The sequence below is a fragment of the Misgurnus anguillicaudatus genome, chromosome 7 (genome assembly GCF_027580225.2).
Source record: "Misgurnus anguillicaudatus chromosome 7, ASM2758022v2, whole genome shotgun sequence".
In the NCBI taxonomy this organism is placed as follows: Eukaryota; Metazoa; Chordata; class Actinopteri; order Cypriniformes; family Cobitidae; genus Misgurnus; species Misgurnus anguillicaudatus.
Genome location: NC_073343.2, coordinates 37,866,836 through 37,888,509, shown reverse-complemented (window position 1 = coordinate 37,888,509; position 21,674 = coordinate 37,866,836). Strand labels below are relative to the sequence as shown.

The 21,674-nt window shown below is 38.5% G+C and overlaps 1 protein-coding gene across 3 annotated transcripts in view; it reads left to right on the top strand.

Annotated features, from left to right (window-relative positions):
- The window catches only part of supt3h (SPT3 homolog, SAGA and STAGA complex component), a 111,968-nt gene extending 90,558 nt beyond the window's left edge, over positions 1–21,410 (top strand). For 2 of the 3 annotated variants that reach the window (XM_055171726.2, XM_055171727.2), the window contains exons 7-12: positions 2,103–2,178; positions 4,360–4,472; positions 5,779–5,889; positions 7,233–7,400; positions 8,337–8,447; positions 20,936–21,410. In XM_055171726.2, the coding sequence (XP_055027701.2) occupies positions 2,103–2,178; positions 4,360–4,472; positions 5,779–5,889; positions 7,233–7,400; positions 8,337–8,447; positions 20,936–20,977 (621 nt within the window). In that variant the 3' untranslated portion in view covers positions 20,978–21,410. The remainder of the gene's footprint in view (positions 1–2,102; positions 2,179–4,359; positions 4,473–5,778; positions 5,890–7,232; positions 7,401–8,336; positions 8,448–20,935) is intronic. The other variant, XM_055171728.2, reaches the window with a different exon arrangement.
- The last annotated feature ends 264 nt before the right edge of the window (positions 21,411–21,674 follow it).

Genomic DNA, 21,674 nt, shown 5'->3' with positions numbered 1-21,674 from the left:
CAGTGGTACAAATTGAGAATCTTTTTATCCAGACCACACTGGCACGAAATGAAAGCCTGGACCGGCCAAATCAAATATTTGCCATCCTCCTCCTATAGGGCCGGCGCGTCAGTTGTGGCTATAATTTGGCTATTAGCAGGTGGGTCAGCGTTTTGATTTAATCAACGTCTAAACATAGTATTCAAACATAAAATCCCCCACTGCTCTCTTCAGTCAATAAGCCACAGTCAAAACATTTCTCCTGTCTCCGGCTAACCGGTCGACGGGAGTTATTTAAGTTCACGGCACCAGTACGTATCGCTCGCGGCCCAATTTGGAGCCGGACCCAGACACCGAGGCTGCTACGAATTCCCCTCCGCGCTGCGAAACGAGACCTCCGCTCGCCTCTTAACGACACTAATAGAAATCACAGCTCCGGGCAGGCGTAATGAGCGGGCAGGAGCCGACGCTCGGCATCATTAATATGTATTTTCAAAGATGGAATTTCCAATGACTGCCAGCTAACTAAATATAAAGACTCCGGTTGGTTTGGGTGGCCTGAAAATGATCTGGTCTGCCTCACGTTGGGCTCCAGAGCTCTGAGCGTCATGTCAGACTGTCCCGAGTCAGATTTTGGAAGACTCGATGGTTTCCGCTAACACGCTCTGAGACGCGACTCCCTCCATGTGATTCTTTGCTGTGTGAAGAAAAAAAACAGCTCGTAAAACCGTGAACCTTTTTTACGACACACAGCTTGGTGGAGGGCTCATATTGACTGTTATGTGAAGGTATTAAATTGGTCCAGGATGAGGAAACATCTAATTATAGGTTTTGACCCGCAACTTAACACGTTCAGCTGTAAATCCGAGTGAAACCTGTTTGGTTGCTATTAAGAGGGATCATTACACCACACAGCTCTCTTAAAGTCCTGTGAGACAGACTGAAATATTGTTAAGTTGAATCACTGATAAAATTGTGTTTTAAAGCATGACATCATAGCCGAGCATACCGAAGTATCTTTATGGAAAAGCTTATTGTGGGATCGCAAAAATTTGACTTGACTAAGGACGAATTCCAGATAAGATTGGCATGGAAAAGGAAATGCAGGAAGCATACACTTTTCTTCATACTTAAGTCTCGTTCAAACCACCAGCAACTTTCTCGCTGTGTGTCACCCGTCTCTTTCAATGAGGCATTTCTAAATCTGGTTGTCATAAGCAAATAAGTCCCGTCCACTCAGAGAGAAGGATGGAGTGAACTTTACTGCTTTCCTCCCATTGGTAGTCACTCTCTAAAATGGCTCATCATTTGCATAAAGTTGAACTTTTCTTAACTTTCTCGCGTCACTGGACACACCCGTCTGTTCGCCAATGGTCACTTTCGATCGGAATTTACCAAGCTTTAATTGAAATGAATGAGATCGCTCTCCTAATGATTGTCGCTGGCTGTCTGAATGGGGCGTTAGGTTTATTAATTAACCTCTTATGGAACGGCTGAAATTCCACAAGGGGGCGTATTTGTTCCTCAGACGTTGCACAATAAACGTGACATCTGAATATATTCATTATAAATCGTGAATGAAAAGTGAGATTTGAACATATGTCCATTAGTGAACTAATTGTATGCAGTATTTATATCGTAATTCGGTCAGAAACGTCAAGATTGTGAGATGAACAAATCGTTTTGGATTAAAAGGCTTGGATATTCCATTTCCTTGGACTTTTGGGGATTTATGAACAATTTGTTTTGGACAATTTCACTGAAGCGGATAAAGGGAAGATTTTGAAGGTAAGTAAATATACTAAATCGGCGCCGCCCGGTTCAGGTAACTAAGAACTAGATTACAGTTTTATGACTGCTATAAATCATATGACGCTTTGTGTGTGCACTTAATGGAATCCCGAAAGTCTAAGCTTTCAAACGATGTGCCACATGACTGTATATTTTGAAGATTTAATGCTTTAAAGTTATAATGACGTTTATGCAGCCTCACTTGCAAGGGAGCGGGTGTGCCGTGTACGGCACAGTGTTTCTTATCAGGTTAAACCTCAGGTATTTGGGCAGTAACAGATGATGTTGACAATAGTATTGATATTACTGTATGTCTCTTTTGTTTTATACAGAGAATTGAGAAAATGACCAGAAATATGGATAGCAATCAGTACAGTGATTTCTGCGAGAGTCGACAGTTAAGTTTTTGTGAGTATTTCTTCACGTTCATGATTTTAAATGATCAGTTTACCTGCTTTGATCACTCAGTGATGTTTTCAAGTATTTATTTCTTCCTCATTATGTACAGGCTTATCTACGGTAAGTTACTGTATTTACGGTAAGTCTGTGATGAGCGGTTCGAACGGCGGTTCTGAGCTGAAAACTCGTGGGCTTGTAAGAACACAGCTGTGGGATTTTGAACACACCACTTTTGGGTTTTGAAGGCCACAGTTTAACACTAATAACGTGTTCACTGGCTTCATGCCTCTCCAGTTACTGCTGCTTATTGGGATCAGACTGCAGGTCGAGACAACAGCTCAATAAATGTGTGTAAAACTGTTGCATAACTGAATGACAAAATCTTACCAACAGAAAGCAGTTTTGAGAGAGAGAGTACACGTTACTGGATGAACAGGCTCTCTTTATTATATAAATTGTATGTGAAACAGTATGCAACAATACAATTTTGAACTGATTGTTGTTGCATTATAAAATTATAACCTCAGTCTATTCAGTCTATTTAATGCTTAAAACTGTGCACTATACATACTGCATATTATTAAGTGTACATATTCTCAGAAACATGCCGTGTATGGAGCTTCTAATAGATTGCCGCAGGGATGACGTATTTTTGTAGACCTGGAAGTTAGCAGGACGCTGGTTCCCTCACCAAAATTTTTCCCATAGACTTTTGGATTATCGCAAAAAATAAGCTGTGTGTTTAACAAAAGTTTACCATGTCTACATGTTTTGTTTTAACAAGATAATTTTTACAGATGAACACAACTTTTATGAATTTTGAAGTCTAAATGCGTTTACTAGAAATGAAAAGCTAACCTTCGACTATAAGTAAACTACACCACAGTCTCTCGACATCAACGTCATCATCACTGCAAAAAATGACTTTCTTACTTGGTATTTTTGTCTTGTTTTCAGTAAAAATATCTCAAAATTCTTAAATTAAGATGTATTTTCTTGGTGAGCAAAATGACCTAGGAAAATAAGTCTAGATTTTAGACAAAAAATAAAAAAAACTTTAGGTGAATTAGTGCTTAAAACAAGCAAAAATTCTGCCAATGGGGTAAGAAAAAATATCTTGAAATAAGTTTGCTTTTTTCTTAAACACTTAGTTCGAGACAAATTTTCTTATTCCATTGACACGTTTTTTGCTTGTTTTGATCACAAACTTGCTTATGTTTTGTATTTTTTGTCTGGAACCTGGACTTATTTTTCTAGGTCAATCATCAAGAAAAGTTCAATCATCACAAAGAAAATGTAGGACTTTTTGGATATTTGTGCTGAGATCAAGACAGGAGTACTAAGTAAGAAAGTAATTTTTTACAGTGACCACCAAGCTTCCGACAGCTCTTTTAAACTTTATTAAACACATTTAAAATTTGTTCCCTAATAAGAAAAAATTCTGTGGATAAATATTTGTTGAGAATTTTTGGAAAAATTTTTTTCATGGGTGATGACGTCTGGTGAAGTCTGTAGTCCCAACTTAGCAATCGCCCTTTAAAAGACACTTTAAAGATTTAAAAAGTCACATGTGATGGTATCATTTATGTGTTTTATGTCTTGGAATAAAACATGACAGTATCTTGGGCTTATGTTAACCCAAGATCTTATTTAAGGTGTTATTTATAACATCCATTGATTTCCGGACGATGGAACCGAAAGTGCTAAAATGCTAACTGCATCCGAGTTTTGCCTACAAAAATACGTCATCCCTGCGGCACTTATGTAAGCATGCATTGTCTAGTCGGAGCCGATGGTGTATTGGGCAGTGTCCGACGTGGTGCTTTCTGTAACCCCAAGATTGACCCCCGGGTCGTTTGCCGATCCCATACCCCTCTCTCCTCCCTATACTTTCCTGTCCTCTCCTCATTCGCTGTTAAATAAAGGCAAAAAGGCCTAAAAATGCATGCATTGTCTACATGGATGAATCTTACATAAGCATGTCAATGTTAAAAATTATTATAAGAAGTTTTAAAATGATATAATATAATAAAATAAATGAAAGTAGGAACTTATATTTTACCTGTAGAAAATTAAGTATATTTCTTGCACTGTGAAGATTTTTGTGTGGCCTTGCCATTTTTCAGACAGATTTTGTGAGATACACCCACAGTGATGAATTTATGAAGATTTTAATCATTTTTCCTTCAGCTAAGAAGGCCTCAAAATTCCGTGAATGGCTGGATTGCAGTAGTTTGGATCTCAAGCCCAACGCCATGTCCATGGAGATCCTTTCATATCTGGCCTATGAAACTGTAGCCCAGGTGACCACAAACCTTTACATACTGTCTACCATCCAGACTCTTTACATACTGTACCTGTCAGACCATTTACATACTCTACTTCCAAACTCTTTACATACGAAATCTGCCAGTGCTTTTACATAGGCCTACTCTACCTGCAGATTCTTTACATACTGTACATGTATGAGCTTTTACATACTTCACCTGTAGACTATTTACATACTGTACCTGTCAGAGACGGTCGGCTTCTTTTCCTTTCTTCCAAAGCGTGAAAGCACATTATTCGGAGGCACACTTATCTCACGTAAATTAAAATGACAAACTGTATCATGTTTCAGTTGAGACACAAAACACAATTTCAGTTGTTGCTTGTCCTGCATCTCGGTTTGCAATGCAATGAACCTAGAAAGCCAGAAAATAACCAAGTAAATTCAGTAAAGACAATCATTGGTTCTTGTAAGTGACTACACTTAAAAAATGTTCAACCAACCATTTGGTCAAAAAGGGACGAACCTTGCCTGCTGGGTTGTTTTAACTCAAAATGCTGGGTTTTTTAGCCCAATTTTTGGGTCAAATATAAACATTTTCTGGGTTCATTTTAACCCAGCTGCTAAGCTCATCCCTTTTTGACCCAACGCTGAGTTGAAAATAAGCCAGCATTTTCTTAGGGTAGTCGTCATATTTGTTGTGATGATACATAGTGACAAGACACCCAAGAACCATTGATAGTCTTCACTGTAAAAATTCCTTGTTGCACTTTTTTTAAACCAAATAAAAATTGACTTTGCAAACAATATTTTTTAATAATAGTCTGTTTCTCTGGCATTCCTAAAAAACTGTTAGATGTTAAAAAATCCTCTGTCTTGTACCACGTGCTCTCTGATGCCTCTTCTATCAGCTACAATTTCAAGTGCAAAATGATTTAAGACATGTTTTTTGGCGTTAAATAATGACGCAACTACCCGTCATAACGCACGCGCAAACATTAGTAAATCACGTTGCGTAAATCATTTAAATAATCTCCTCCCATAAATTTTACGTGTGAAAGGAAAACTCCTAGAAATGCATATGCAATAAGGTCAATGGCAAAAATAACTAGACCACACCTTTTCAGCGCTAATTATCTACAAAAAATCAAATTATGCCTTTAAATCGAATGATGCATTAAGGTGCACTAAATTAGGAAAAAAGTATTTTTCTATGAACAATTCTTTTAAATACTTTGGAAGCGTTCCAATATACCAACCAACATTTACATGTTTTTTCTGTTGTTATTTCTTTATTATCTCTTATTATACCTCATATGTGTTCACTCTTTTTTTTTTAGGTTGTTGATCTTGCCCTGTTGGTTAAACAAGATATGACTCCTAAAACAGGAGATCCTTTCCAGCGTGCCATATCTGCCACCTTCATCCAGTACGGCAACTCTTCTACAGAGGTACACAAAACCCTTTAAAGCTTTTCTTTACCGCTGACTTATATTGCAATTATTTCAAGTTAAATTGCTTCAAATTGTTTCAAACCTGTTGGTATGTAGCTCAGACGCATAAGACATTGGCTTTTTTTGCCAGTGTTGGATTGTTTGCTTTGATTTAAAGTGCGATATACAGTACTTCACTTTAGTACACTATTAGTGCACGCTTATTTTGTAATCCACTGGTCCTATTTACAACGAAACCTAAAAGTTAGAAAGGGAGTGTTTTTATCACTGGTTTACTCTTGTTAGTTTGATAATCTTCAGACTGAATTAAAAGGCTTTAATTGAGTATCTATCAGCTTCTCTGAATGCCTGTTTATCAGAAAAGAAAGTCTGATGAGACTTGTCTGCACTGCGGGTTTGACCTCATGCCAGGTTTGTGCAAAGTGGTTTTGGGCGGTGGGATCCGTTTTGGATGATGACCACAGAAACCTCCTCCCTCCCTCTCTCTCAGTCAGACTGGTCCAAGGCCACTGTGGGTCTGGATGCACACATGGTATTTTCCAGTATTGTTGTTTTTATTCGTCTGAACCTTGGGGGTCGGTTTGTGTTCCCATGTGGTGAGAGTGACAGAATGACCCTGCAGACAGAGATTGTGTCTTAAAACTGCAGGTGATGTTTTGCGTAGATTTCTTAATGTTTTGTAGTTGTGACCTTAGATGCATCGTCACCGCCATACTTTTGGTTATTTTTTCAGTATAAAGCCAACTGTTGTTTAAAAACTAAAGTTGTGTGATGTCAGAAATGTTCATGGAGAAGGACGAGTACATTGTGCTCTTCATAAGTGTAGCGGGATTCTAACGTCATTGTTAAAAAAAACGAAGACAAATGTATTGATTTAAAAAAGTGGTTGGTGTGATGAAGTCCATCTTGCTGGTTTTTGTATTTACATGCATGCATTTGGCAGATGCATTTATCCAAAGAGACTTACAGTGCAGTATTTGTGTTTACTGTGGATCAAACCCTTTATTATTTATTTATTATTTACGTTTATTTGTAAAGGAGGGACATCCAATGCATGCATCATAGTGCTTGTAGCCTAAGCTAATTTGCAAACCTTGCACAGCCAACGCAATGAGGTCAAATTGTTTTATGTGGTGTTAAAGCCACAGCCTAGCGATTGGCATGCATGTGATCGTAATCAGTCATTCCTTGACTTCATCCATCTTATGTGAGATGTTATAGTCGAATAGTCAAATAGACTTTTGATATTTGAACCTACAACCTTTCAGTCCCATCATATCTTTAACCACTAGGCAATAAACAATAGTGATATGTTTTTTTTTTTTTTGGTCTCTCTTCAGGCTGGAGCCACCAAAAGAGAGACGGATTCTCCAGAGAACACCCCACCCTCCACCCCAAGCGTTCCTCTGACCGCAGGACATCAGAGTAAAATTCACTCCACAACACAGGGTAATGGAGGACTCACACAGGACGGCAGCAGCAAAGTTAAACAGAGGAAGAGGAAAAAGGTACCGTTTAAATATATTGACACAAATACTGTACATAAAATATTCTGGGATGTTATTGTGTAGCAGTTCTTAAATACACTATCGGTCACTACAAGTCATTATATAGACCAGTGGTTCTCAAACTGGGGTCCGGGGCCCCAAGGAGATGGTGCCAGGGGGGCCCCAGTTTTATGACATTTTATAAAATACATTAATTTATCATGAATTCTGTGAAATTAAACCTAAAAAATAAGGCAGCACTACTTTGTATCATTTAATGTTTTGTTTAATTAAAATGTGAAGTTTTAGAACTGTTTTTTGTCATAAATTTTCTTTGGGGGGCCCGCGAAGGAATGCACCCTACACAAAGGGGGACGCACACTGAAAAAGTTTGAGAACCACTGATAGACAACTTTAGTGTTATTCAAATACAAAGTCGACCATGTTTGCAACACCACTGAGCAGTTATCTCATGCATGCAAGACTAAAGTCCTATCTACTTGAATGGGGACAGATAGATATCTCTAAAATCAATAAAAAAACAATAAAAAAAGATTTGCAATTCAGAAACAAATCAATAATGATTTTATATCTTTTAAACTCAAATCCCTTTACATGTTAAATGTTTTAAGGCGCTAAAAATCTGTTTTATTTATTGTGTACTATTTCTGTAAAGGTTCAAGCATTTGCTTTCCTCCGTTGAATTCAGTGTTTGCCGTCAGATCTGTGTTTGTCAGATTCGCCCTCGCTGACAATTCATAAAACATCAAATGATGGAGAGCGCTTATATCTCCGTGGAGGTAAAGGGCTTGCCGAGCCTCCTCGCCCCATTTCTAATCTGAAAGTGTGCGTTTGTGTCCTCGCCAGGCTGCGTTTATGCATTAAACTGCAGGACACCCACCGTCTTTTTGATTTAGCAATAATCCGAGCTGTATTTTTCTCTCTTCTCCATTGCAGAGCTCACCGGCCTGTGGCGCAGAGTCTCAGAGCAATGCCATCCAACCCACCCACATCAGAGAAGCCATCAGGCGCTACAGCCACAAGATTGGCCCGCTCTCCCCCTTCTCAGTACGTAATAACAGAGCCGTAAAAGAGTTATATTTATAATCGCAGCACAGCCCCATTTTAAAGTGGTCAAGCCCTGAAGTATTGGAATTGTTTAGAGCAATTTGTGGTTAGTGTAATTTTCCTCATAAAAGTCACATAGATCTACTGGCGAATTAAATAAGCAGAATTTCTATCCTTTTTGGAAATACAAAGGAGATTTAATTTCGTTTTGTTTTCCGTAAGTTCTGTTTACAGCTGAGAACCGTCTACTTATTCTGCGCTCTTACGCATGCGACCCGACTGCGAGTTATAATTTTCCATCAGGAGCAGGGCTGTGGGTGTTTTAAGTGTTAGCTTGTGCTGGAGAAATGACTTTAAAACAGTCTCGCAGCCAATTTGGAGGGTTGTGCTATTGTGGTCAATCTGTAATTCACAGGTAATGAGCAATTTACCAATGACGGGCTACTTGATCGCTCCCAAGCCAGCGACCGCGAGAAGGCTCGGCAGTATCGCTTCTGCGCGCCAGTTTTTTATTTTAAAGTTTGTTACTTTTCATTGATGTAATCCAGTTAGTGAATGGCAAACTAGTGAAGTTTTACTGCGGTACATCACTGTTTTATTTCCGGCACACATCATTACTGTGTTTTTCAGGTAAAAGCAATCAAGTGTCTTGTTTACTGCGGATATTCGGTACGAACAACTTGAAAAAATAATCTGAAGTCATTTTGTGGTGTTGATCGGCCTTTGCAAGTTAAAAGACCTGACTACTACTACAATTTTATTGTCACCCACCAATCTGGGTCCCACGTACGAATTTTGGGTATTTCCGTGGTGTAAACATGAGGCTAGCATGTTTAACTGTAGAAAACGCAGAATTGCGAAGTGTGTTGTTTAATATATAAAACAGGTGTTATATGGTTTTCCAACCTATGACGAAGAGTGAAGACTTCCAGATGTACTTCGGTGCCACTCGTGTTAGTCTTTGAGGAGTAAATCTCAGTTCCTCACTGGAATAATGAACTGAGTGACGACCTTCAGAACTGAGTTAGCATATAATTGCCTCGGTTTTATTACGACTGGAGCCAGTTTAAATTTTGACCAATACGTAATTTTTAATCTGATCTTTTACCGCACGGTTTGCCTCGAAAGGTGCTCGGACTGTCAGATGTGTGTTACTGTAGGCTGCTGACAGACGCAAGACAAATTCTCATTAACTGTTAGCGTGTTTGGCGGTACGGCCACATACCGCGCTCTGCTGTAAACACGAGATGTAGCCGTAATAACATTTTAAATCCGTGCAACATTCTGATCACTCCCCCGGACTGACGCAAAGAGAAAAAGCCGATCTGGAAACATTTCGCTTTCACTCAAGTTTCACCGTTTTTGTAACCGTTGTGGATGTGTGGCATTATGTAATTTAAACGTCTGCCCCAGTGACTGCTGTTGGCGGCTTTATCGGCCTCAAATTACCGAAATCAAGTCATCGTGAGATTATTAACTTTGAAATCGAATTAGAAGAGTAACGCAAGACCCACAATCATTTTCGAGATGACTCGATTACACTCACGCACGGGGGCAACGCAATTACCTCCCCCGTCCGGCAGGACAGAAAGTCAACGGCCAGGCACAAATACGGTACTGTACGCTTTCATCCGATTCCTCTGATGTTTTAGAGGATCATCTCATCAGATGGAGTTGTTTTGTGTTTGTAGCTGCCAGTTTTGTAGATGCTTGGCAAAAACAGCCTTTTCTTATGGTTCATTTGACCTGCTAATGTGAAGCTAAGAAAGACACGTGAGTGTATTGGTGTGTTATTGTTGCAAAGAGTGCAAGGCATTATTGTAATATCTGCTGGGATTTGTTGTTAGTGCACAGATATGTGACGTTTTAGACTTGTGTTTGTTGAAAGCAACAAATGGCTATAAGAAGTATAAAGCATGACTGTGCGTTTATACCAGATGCGAATGAAGCAAATAAATCGTGCTATTTACACGTAGTTGTACGCTTAAACATTTCGAGTTAACTTGCATCATTTGCGCATGAAATTCAGACGCGAATAAGCTCAATTTGCTGACTTTAGCTAGCTAGCTTGTAGTCTCAATATATAGAGCTGTCAAAAGATTTATTTATTTATTTATTTTCTATTAAATATAAATAAATAAATAATGTACACAAATAACTTTTTTCTTAAATGTACGTGTGTATTTACATATACATAATAATTACACACAATATACACATATAAATTATGCAAACACAAACTTTTATTTTGTATGCGATTAATCATGATTAATCTTTTGAGAGCCATAATATATATAGCTCAAATTGAGTAAAGAGCGTTTTTTTACAACTTATCAGATTGTTCGACCTCCTCACCCACTTTCTTCCAAGCAAGATCCTTTTTATTCCTGTTTCTATAAAATTACAGAGATGTGTTGTACATCCGGGTATAGGGCTGTTACTATGTTATTATGAAATTTAGCTGACGGTTAATTGCCTAATAAATTGTGATGGTTATGACGATTAATTGTCCGTTTTATTGCTTTGACATTTAATTCTCATATATTTTTGTTTGTTCGTGAAATAATTTTCGCACATGGTTGTGATTATTTAAATAAAATCTTTTGCAAGGTTTACCTGGCAGTAAATATTAATACACATTACACATATTTAAAAGTAATTATTTAATGAATATATGTTTAAAAAACTGAAAATTCTTCATAAGAAATAAAAATAATAAAGTGTCTGAAAAATAACTGAAAATAAAAATGCAATCAAAATAAACTGACTATACCAGAAAAGGCTTAAATAGTAGCCAATCCTACTAAGGTCATATTAATAGTGGACCACGTGGCTGCCAAAAAATACATTCCTGCAGCTCCCCCTTGTGTTTTTTAGAGAGATGTGCAATCATCATGGTGATCTGAAAGCATCGCGATGAGGTCAAACAATTTGGATGACACGATTATTTAATCATTGTGACAGCCCTATCCGGGTGTCCTCATACAGCGACGATGATTTTGTCCTCCATTGTTTTTTCGTATTTCTGCCTCAGCTCGCTACGTCATATATACATCACTGCTAGAGCAAGCTCCCGATTGGTTAATGTGGGGCGAATATCCGCCAAAGTTCAGTCATTCGCACAAATCACAATGCAGGATATCTATCGCGTCTTTGCATTTTCTTAACATGTAAATCACTCACGTTTAACGCTTTATTCGCGTCTGGTGTGAACGTAAACGAGATGAGCAAATCCGCATACAGTGTAATGAATAACATGACATGCAAAACATGAAGTTTTCATGAGTATCTGTTCAAAAATCATACAGTGATGCTGAGCTGGTTCCTAGGCTGTTGCTATGCAGTTGCTAAGGTGTGTTTTGGTATTTAGGTTTCAAACCGTGAAGGACAGGTGAGTCTCCAAGTTGTAGTACTTTGGGTTAGCGGATTCCCAGGTAGCAGATGACTCTGGGCCAAATCTGCCCCAAAGTCAGCAGCTGCAGTGTGGAGTCGCCTACTGTCTGGGTTAGTTTTGGGGTTTGTTTTACACCCCCTAAAAATTGCAATCTGAGGAAGCAAAATGAATTCATCTATATCCTTAGTAGATGTGTTTAAATTTCATTGGTCTTCTTGCATCTTTCGAAGGCGCTGTGACAGCAGTTTTTTGTCAGTCGCTTTTTGCGGTTTCCCCTTCTTTCACTACACGTAAGACTTTGCGCCAACGACAACAAACGGAGGGGTGATGCGTCTCCGCTCGTCTTGTTTATTGCTCCGTCGTCTCCATATCTGAGGACGGGACTTGTGCCGGGCTGCTGACATCCACAGACAGCGCTCTTGTCAATGCCTCATAAATACTGTGCTGTAAATGGCCCATTGGAGCAGGTTTTACATCCCTGAATACCAGTTCCGTTTCTAGTATTGGCATCGGACGCCGGTTCCTGTGCTGCGTGTCTACAGAGCCATTCAAACCATCCCTAACAGTTACACATTTACAAGCAGAGACATTCTTCCCCGCGGTTTGAATAGCTTGTTATTACTCCATGAAATTGCCTCGGGGATGTCAGGAGAACGGTTGGACTGGCAGAATAGTACAGGAGCGGGTCAGTCGGACTTGGAAGAATGACATACGGTAGTCTTCCAAAGAGGCAATATTTTATCGAAATGATATTCAAACCTCCCAGTGCAGAAATGCAGCCTGAAGTACTGGCGCCATTCGAAGCAAAGCGTGATGTTTGTCTTTGAAATAAGTTTGTCAGAGCGAGAACTGGACTTTTAAATTCTGACCCTCGAACACAAAGGACTTTATTTGTTTTTATTTAGCGCCAAAAATGTTGGCAGCGGTGGCCTATCTTTTCTTATTTGTTGAGGCATCGATATGAAAACACTGCACCATTAGAGGCATGAAGTTGAGATTCTGGTGCCAGAAAACTCTTTGCTCTTTCTCTCGCTAGATTTATGGAGTGGTTTTTTTCCCCTCTTCTTCAGTATAATTTCTGTTGAGCTGCATCTGGAAGTATTTATTTCAGTGCCATGTAATCCATCTCGTGGCGCGGTAAACAGACCGGCTATTATTTTTGAATAAAGTCTCATCTTCAGGCTTGCGCGCTGCCTGCAGCCCTCCGCCTCTTTCAGATGCTCTTGATTTACAGGGGGTTTTTCCACAAGATGACCCCCAAATCCCACTTCACAGCGTGGTGGTGTACACTACGGCCCATTAAGTCGGAGTTTTGGGATGCACTTCCCCACTGGAACGGTTCGGATCTGGCCCGGCTTCCACTCCCCAAATAACGGGGCTTCGCAGCACAATAACAACTCTAATCCTTTACCCAGAAGTCTCAGAGGTGCTGCTTTACTCTAAATCATACTGCTGTTATCGTTTGTCTACTGCAGACTCGTGGGTTCGAGGAGAACAATTCGGATTGTAATAATGCTGTTTACATTAAAGCCACATTGGGTGCAGAGATAACCAGTGAGACCACACATGTCTGCCATTTTTATAGAATGAAATTAATATATATCATAACAGTATAATAATAAAGAATGACAATATAAGATTGTCTACTGTACTGTACGTCCTGCACCATGTCTGTGCAGACCTGCTTGATCTGCATCCAGTGACACAAAAGACTGAAGTCTGAAGTTCATTATTGCATTAAAACCCACACTTAGCCTTGTCTGTTTTACTAAGCCCACTAGATTTCAGGTCACATGCATTTTCGGGAGGTTTTGACCCGGGACGGCTGTACACCGATACACTTGAACTCGCAGGCAGACTCGGAGCTTTGGCAGTCTGTCGGCGGGGAAATCCCAGTCATACGGCATCTTGCGAATCGTAGCCTTGATCCAATTCAGCCGGCTCCAGGCGGACCGAACCTCCCAGCGTATCCTCATCCTCTTTTGTGAGGCGCCAGCACACACACATTCTCACATCTGTGTTGTCCCGCTCATGAATATGCACAAGCAGGAGTTACGCATATAGCAACGTCTCATTACGGCCAGTGAAATGCACGCTCATGCTACCTCTATCTTGTCTTTATGTGGCGCTCAGAATTTATTTATTTAGATTTGAATAATAATTCTCCATTCTGTTAACATTTACGTGCCCTCAACAAGTTAGTACTACTAATATAGACGTTTTATGAAAAAAAGCGATAGCGCTACGAATATAACGGTTTGATTTTCACAGGTGGTAATGTCTATATACAGTACTTTTATTTTGTAATAATACCATCCTATATATTTCTTACTCCTTTTAATTATATATCTCTGCACTACTGTAAAAACATAAACTGTAAGTATGGTAATTTACCGTAAAGCTGCTGTCCTAAAAAAAGTGCTGTTGAAATACAGTATGGTTGAATTAAACTTTTTTGCTAAATAGTATCTAACCTGCCAATTATGTACTGTTCATGTATTCTAGTGCTATTTTTTGTAGTTGTATTGAATTTCTGCTAAACTTTCCCTTTTGTGTTATATTAAAGAATGCATGTCATGCTGGTTTGGATGGACATGATGCTGAGTAAATGATGACAGGATATTCATTTTAAAGTGACCTATCCCTGTTTTTTTCCTCAGTCTTCGGGGTAAAGTTCTCGCTCGGGCTCGATCTTTGTTTTTCTTTGTCAGTATTTATGTTCTTTTTGTACCGGAGTGTTTAAATGTATTCTTGACCTCTTTGTCTAATGTGTATCTTGGCCTGCCAACTTTGCGTAAAAACGTCAGAAAAGGAACCGCTGGAGGTGTTCGGAGCAGAAAAATGCACACCACTCAACTTTATGAAGCGTGCGAAGGACTTCGTTTTGTTTATTGTTGCGCACGATGTTTCTGTCTTCGTCAAAGCGACCGGGCATCGTAAAACAATGACAGTCGGGAGCATCTGCAAAACGGTCGACTCCCAACAAAGGCCATGCGTGGCGTATTGTTTACAACATTGGATAAACAATGCCTGATGGCGACCGTTTTTATTGGGCATAAAAATTGGAGGGAGACAGAATGATATTGTATCTAATGAGTTACATATGCGAGTTTCCCTCAGTGTAACACTGATAATCGGCGTGTCATCTCTCAGCGGAGAGGAGACGGTTTGTCTCTCACATTTACGCCGCTGCCCGAGACTCGACGGCCAATGTGAGGACACGACAGCGCTGATCAAAGATAAACCTCCTCTCACCGGGGGTCATCCATCTTTTTTGGCGCAATCCTGGCAGAAAAGAGAAGTGCAAACAGTTTCCTTCCTCACGCAAACAAGACGACCAAAGAAGCTTCTCTTTCATCTTGGCTCCGTTCTGGGGCACTCGAGAGTTTAGCTCTTATCCTAATTTTAATGCTAATTCGATCATGCCGAGTTAAATATTTTAATAATCTATTGCTTGTACACATCTGTCAAATCCATACGATTTTTCTTTCTTCCATTAAATACCAAAATCTCAATTTGTGCAAATAATTTATGGGATTTTAAACATAGCACTCACGTTTATTGGAGTGCTTTTATGATGCTTTTTAAAGCACTAAAGCTTTGGACATTATAAAAAAAATGTGTTTTACAGAAGAGTCATTATTTATGTCATGGGTCATCCTGCAGTTTAGAGATTAGACTTTCAAATCTCTATAATGATGACAGAGTCGTCCATTCGTGATGAATTATTTCTTTTAACAACTATGACAGTAAGGTCACCACAACGATCCACTGTGAACCATCAAGCAATTATTGTGTAATTGTGCTGTAATCTTGTGCATACATTTTTTTTTTTAATATTATGTAGACAGGATTTTCTTTTGAGCAGGACATTAATTCACATCATGCTACCAATGCAAATTCAACAGCTTGCACAAATAACTTCCAACATGTGGCGTCTATTCATACCAGAAGTGAAGGACGCAAGCATGCATCCAATAACGGCTTCCAGACCCCTGCCGCCCCTCCGTATCGCCCCATCCCAGATTTTCTGATCCATACGTTCTGGATTCTGGCAGAGCTCGTAATATATACGGGCAATAAAATCAGCACGGGTCAGTCGCTGGGCTACTGGAATGCATTTTGACTTCTGTACGAGACCTCTGAAACCACACGCGCTCTTCTTCCTCGTGCTGTCAGCGGGATGGGTTTCATCAGAGACACGTTTTTCCCCTGGCTGATGCTTCCTCTGCCTGTGTTGCAGATAAATTTGACCTCAAGTTTTTCTTGGACTCTGTCGATGTAGTTTAAGCCGGCAGGTCTGTGGAGGCCGGTCGTGGTCCGCCACCCACTGCCAAGGCCAGAGTCCTGCCTACCTAAAGACCTCCATGGTGTTGTTTCCATAAGGAAAGAGAGAAGGTCTTACTTAGCACTATTGAACTGCAAAATGGAGATTTATGAATGATCGAGTGGTCGCTAAGGGTTTGCAGAGGTTGAATTTTTCATCCACAAGGCATCAGTTTAAATTTTTCTGTTATAAATGTAATGTAATTTTTAAAGAACTGAATGAGATCATCAGGAACATTTACTGTAGGATTAACAGGATTTTATTTGGAGTTTCTTTCGTCTTTCTGTCTGCAGTGTCATGATCCTGCCGTACAGCTCACATGATAAACTTCTTTCTCTTGAAAAATGTTCTGTAAGGCTGCAAAGCGATTGATCGCGACTAATCGTTTGCAGAATAAAAGTGTTTGTTTACTCTTATCATATGTGTGTTTAATATTTTATTTATATATAGATTCACTCACATGCATGTATAATTTTAAGAAATAAATTTATAATAAAAAATTATATTTATATAAATTATATTTAAATATAATTAGGGCTGGGAAAAGATTAATCGCATACAAAATAAAAGTGATTTTTTTTTTTGCATAATATATGTGTGTGTACTGTGTGTAATTATTGTGTATATTTAACCACACACACATACATATATTCAGTCAGATTTTTTAATTTATATAAAAAAATTAGATTTATATATAATATAGAATATATAAAATATAAATAAATATATATGCACATGTAAATGTTCCTTAAATACATACATGAATGTGTGTGTATTTATATGTACATAATAATTACACACAGCACACACTCATATATTATGCCAAAAATCACTTTTATTTTGTATGCGATTAATCGCGATTAATCTTAAATGTATATTATGCACATGTAAATATTTCTTAAATATATACTTATACTTGGGTGTTAATGTATATATTCATAATTATTATACACAGTACACACACATCTATAAGGTAAACAAAAACTTTTATTCTGCAAACGATTAGTCGCGATTAATCGTTTTTCAGCCCTTGAAAAATGCTTGTGTATGTTCGGTTGATCTTCAGTGTTGTTTACCGTCAACTTTTCTGTCTGATCCACAAGAGCAGACGTGTGTTTAAGACCAGGTTCAGATGATGACAGATAACAGGGGCAGAAAGGATCCAGGGTGAAATATTACTGAAACTTCCCAGATAATAAATAATGACCAGTGTTATAAATTCAAGTTTTTTTAATCTAACTTAACATTTTGATGTGTTAATCTGTATTAAATCTGTACAGTAGATTTATGTAATTCTGATTTTACCGCTTCTCCACATACAGTAGTGACCTGTACAACAGCTGTAAGATATCATATCGATCATATTTTGTCCATTATTTACTGTACGGTATACTTTTATATTGGATGTTGAATGAATCTATACAGTAGGTATAGTCGTAGTTGTTCAGACCCTCAGAGAGTCAGTTTCAGGACATATATCAGAGGTAAATCTCTAACACTGTTCCGCAGCATACGGGATGTTGAATCTCTGTAGCGGTCTTTTCCGTTTACACAGTATAAATAATAAGCAGAAGGGAGGACGCTACAACAGTCTCATGTGCAGCAGTCAAAGTTAAAATATATTCCACACAGGAAGGAAATCTTCATTCAGATATATCTCAATTATATACATATATCAGGGCGGATTATTTATTTTTCTGGATCTTTAGGGAACCCCTCTTGGTTAAATTCCTAGAGGATGTGTATTTTTGTGTTGAAAAAGTGAGTATAGGTGGAAAAAATCCAGTATTCATTAAAGCCCCATTCATCCACACACAAATCTGTCAAACAGGAAAGAGATCCGATCAAAATACACAGATCTGAATCAATCGGTTAAATAATTTGAGCTTGTCTTTTAAAATATATGTTTTATGTCAGAGATGTTATATTCGGTTATGTGATTTATTTAAAAAAAAAATGTTATAATTAAATGTAGGCATAAAAGTTTTTAACGTTTTTTCTATGGTGTTCTGGGTCTTTCGGGGTGTTGCTAGTTGGTTAATACGAGTACTGGATTTTTGGGGGGTGTTGCTGGTTAGTTGCTATGGTGCTCTGGGTCTTTTATGGCAGTGGTTCCCAAACTTTTTCAGCGTGCGGCCCCCCCTTGTGTACAGTGCATTTTTTTGCGGCCCCCCGAAATAAATTTTATGACAAAAAGAGTTTTAAAATGTAGTATTTTAATTAAACAAAACATAAAATTATACCTAGTAGTGTTGTTGGTTAGTTGGCTTATTATTTTTTAGGTTTAATTACACAGAATTCAAGATAAATGAATGTATTTTATAAAATGTCATAAAACTGGGCCCCCCCCCCGGCCCCCAGTTTGAAAGGTTACTTGTAGGTTACTATGGTTTCCGTTTTTGGGGGGGAGGCATAGCTTGTTGGTTGCTATGGTGTTCTGGGTCTTTTATGGTGTTGCTAGTAGGTTACAATGGTTTCTGTTTTTTGGGGGGGAGGCATAGCTTGTTGGTTGCTCTGGTGTTCTGGGTCTTTTAGGGCAGTGATTCTCAAACTTTTTCCGCGTGCGGCCCCCCTTGTGTACTGTGCATTCCTTCGCGGTCCCCCAAAGAAATTTATGACAAAAAACTGTTCTAAAATGTAACATTTTTTTTAAACAAAACATATTAAGTTATACAAAGTAGTGCTGTTGGTTAGTAGCCTTATTTTTTAGGTTTAACTACACAGAATTCATGATAAATTAATGTATTTTATAAAATGTCATAAAACTGGGGCCCCCTAACACCATCGCGCGGCCCCCCTGGGGGCCCCGGCCCCCAGTTTGAGAACCACTGTTTTAGGGTGTTGCTAGTAGGTTACTATGGTTTCTTTTTTTGGGGGGGGGCATAACTTGTTGGTTGCTATGGTGTTCTGGGTCTTTTATGGTGTTGCTACTTGGTTACTATGGGTTCTGGGTTTTTGGAGGGCATAACTAGTTGGTTACTATGGTGTTCTGGGTCTTTTAGGGCATTACTAGGTAGCTAATACAGGTTCTGGGTTTTGGGGGGTATTGCTTGTTGGTTTTTATGGTGTTTTGGTTCTTTTAGGGTGTTGGTTGTTAATACAGGTTCTGTTTTTTTTTTGGGGGGGGGGGCATTGCTAGTTGGTTAGTATGGGGTTCAGGGTGTTTTAGTGCATGGCTTATTGGTTGTTGGTCTATAGATAAGATTGAAATGTAATGTTTTTTCGATAGTACAATCCTTTTGCTTATAGCATGTATTAAAGTAGGCACAGATGCAAATGTGAAAAGCAGTCAGTGTATGATGTCAACAGACGTGATTGTCTTACTGTGTAACAGATACAGGTGTAAACTCAAAGTCTTACGGCCGGTTTCAGACTGTAGGATCGGATGTTCTTCTGGTCCTTGTTTGCTCTGATTAGAAATCTGGTTTGCAGTGTGCTGATCCTATAATTTGACTGGAATATAATGACCCACCGAAACAGAAGTCGCAAGCAAATCAAGACACAACCTTTGAGCTTTGATATACAGGAATCTCACTTTATAAGTTCCAGGTTGTCCGATGTGAAATGAGAGCGCTCCAACATCCAACTCTTTGCCTTATTTTCTGTTGTTTTTATCCGGTCAGTTCATGTTTCTTGGCCTGTATGCAGTGTAAGTTGTCTGAATCAGACTCTCTGTAGTCTGGATTCTGTCTCCGTTCCTCTTATGTTCTGTTAAAATAGCAGACAAAATAAGAGTCATGATATGAATGCAAAAACATGACCTGTGTCTCAAGAAGGATGCCATCAACAAGCATCTCCTTTGATTTCTCATTGTTTCTCAAAAGCTGATCATTTTACCCACAATGCTTTTGAAAATATTGTAAAACTTATTGTGATGAATTTTCTTGTTGTTTTTTCCAATCTGTGGTTAATTAATGATAATTGATGATGCTGGTGAGAGTCTATAAAGACTTAAACACTTGTTATTTTAACATGTTAGCCGTGACCGTCTCGGCCTGGATTGTGGTTACCTGAGTGATTCACATTACCGCTGTTTCTACGAGACATAGCCAGTATATTAAGTAATTGTGTTTTGTTTTGGGTGACCACTTATTAGAGCCAAGCAATAGCTTATGATCACTCACAACCAATGAAAAATGTCTTCTTTGAGATAAGAAGAAAGCTTAAAACGATATAAAAGATAAATAATTCGACAACAAATCTGCCATTATCACAATCATTGTTTTGTGGTTTGGTTTTTGTTTACTTGTTAACTTGTGTGTATTAATAGCATTTTATGTGTAATACAGTAAATCTGGGTATTATGTCTTTATCCCATATTATACATTTTGGACTATTTCATAGCCAAATATAAGAATGATATACAGTATTTTTATATATATTTTCAGTGTCTCTTAAATATATTACTCAAGCATGTTTTTGCAATAATCTTCAGAAATAAAATACAGTACTGTATAACAACTGGTTTGCAGTTATGTCAACCGTCACAATTACGCCACTTTCAACAAATCTGCCTCCAGTTTCCCCAAACACATTTATAAACCACTTGTGAACCGCACTTGTTTTGTATCTGCATTTCTAATAGACCAGAATGGTGTCGCGTAACCCACAGAACCAGAAATCCTTCAATTCGACATTAAAGAAAAAAGCGTCACATTCCAGCCCATGTCGTCTGTGAAACCGGAAAACAAGAGTCGGCCTTCTGCCTCTGTGGACCTCCGGTGTTAATTCATAACAGATTTTCTCATCTCTGCTCTTCTCTGACAGAGTGCCTACCGCAGGAACGGGATGACGTTTCTGGCCTGCTGAACTTCTGTAGGAATACAACGGAGGTGGACCATAGACGCGAGATGCCCGTCTCATCTGAACCCTCCGGACAGCGTTTCTCTACCATCAGTCTGTCTGTTTACAAGTTCATTTAGACAGAAAATCCTGCCACATGTCTCCATGTTTGGGTGTAATTCATGTAAAAGCTAGTTTTTTGTTTAATTGGCATGTTTTTTATTACTTTATTTTGATAGATGTTTCAAAATAGTTTTGGTCGAATAATTTCACCTGTTTACATGATTATGTGTACAGCCAGTACCTGATGTTTCATGACTTTTTTTGTCTTTTATGTAAAATGTTTAAACTTCTATTTGATACTTTCTTATTTGAGGTTAAGATTAAAAATGTTTTACTTTTACGTTCTATTTGTTTGTAAATTGGTAGATAAAATAAAACATTTTATGTGTGTTAAGAATTATATTTTTAATGTGTTTTAATATGATACAGCAATTGAGTTTTCACCAAACAAACACTCAGTCAAAGATTCTTAAAACAACCATTTCCTCTTTTCCATCACAAGGAACCTTTCTAAAACAGAATTCTTTTTTAGATATTAACGTTCATGTAATATGGTTATTTTTCAAGATGTGATATCAGTCTTGGGTGTTCCCAGAATGTGTATGTGAAGTTTTAGGTCCAAATACCTTATAGATCACTTATTATACCATGTTGAAAAGGC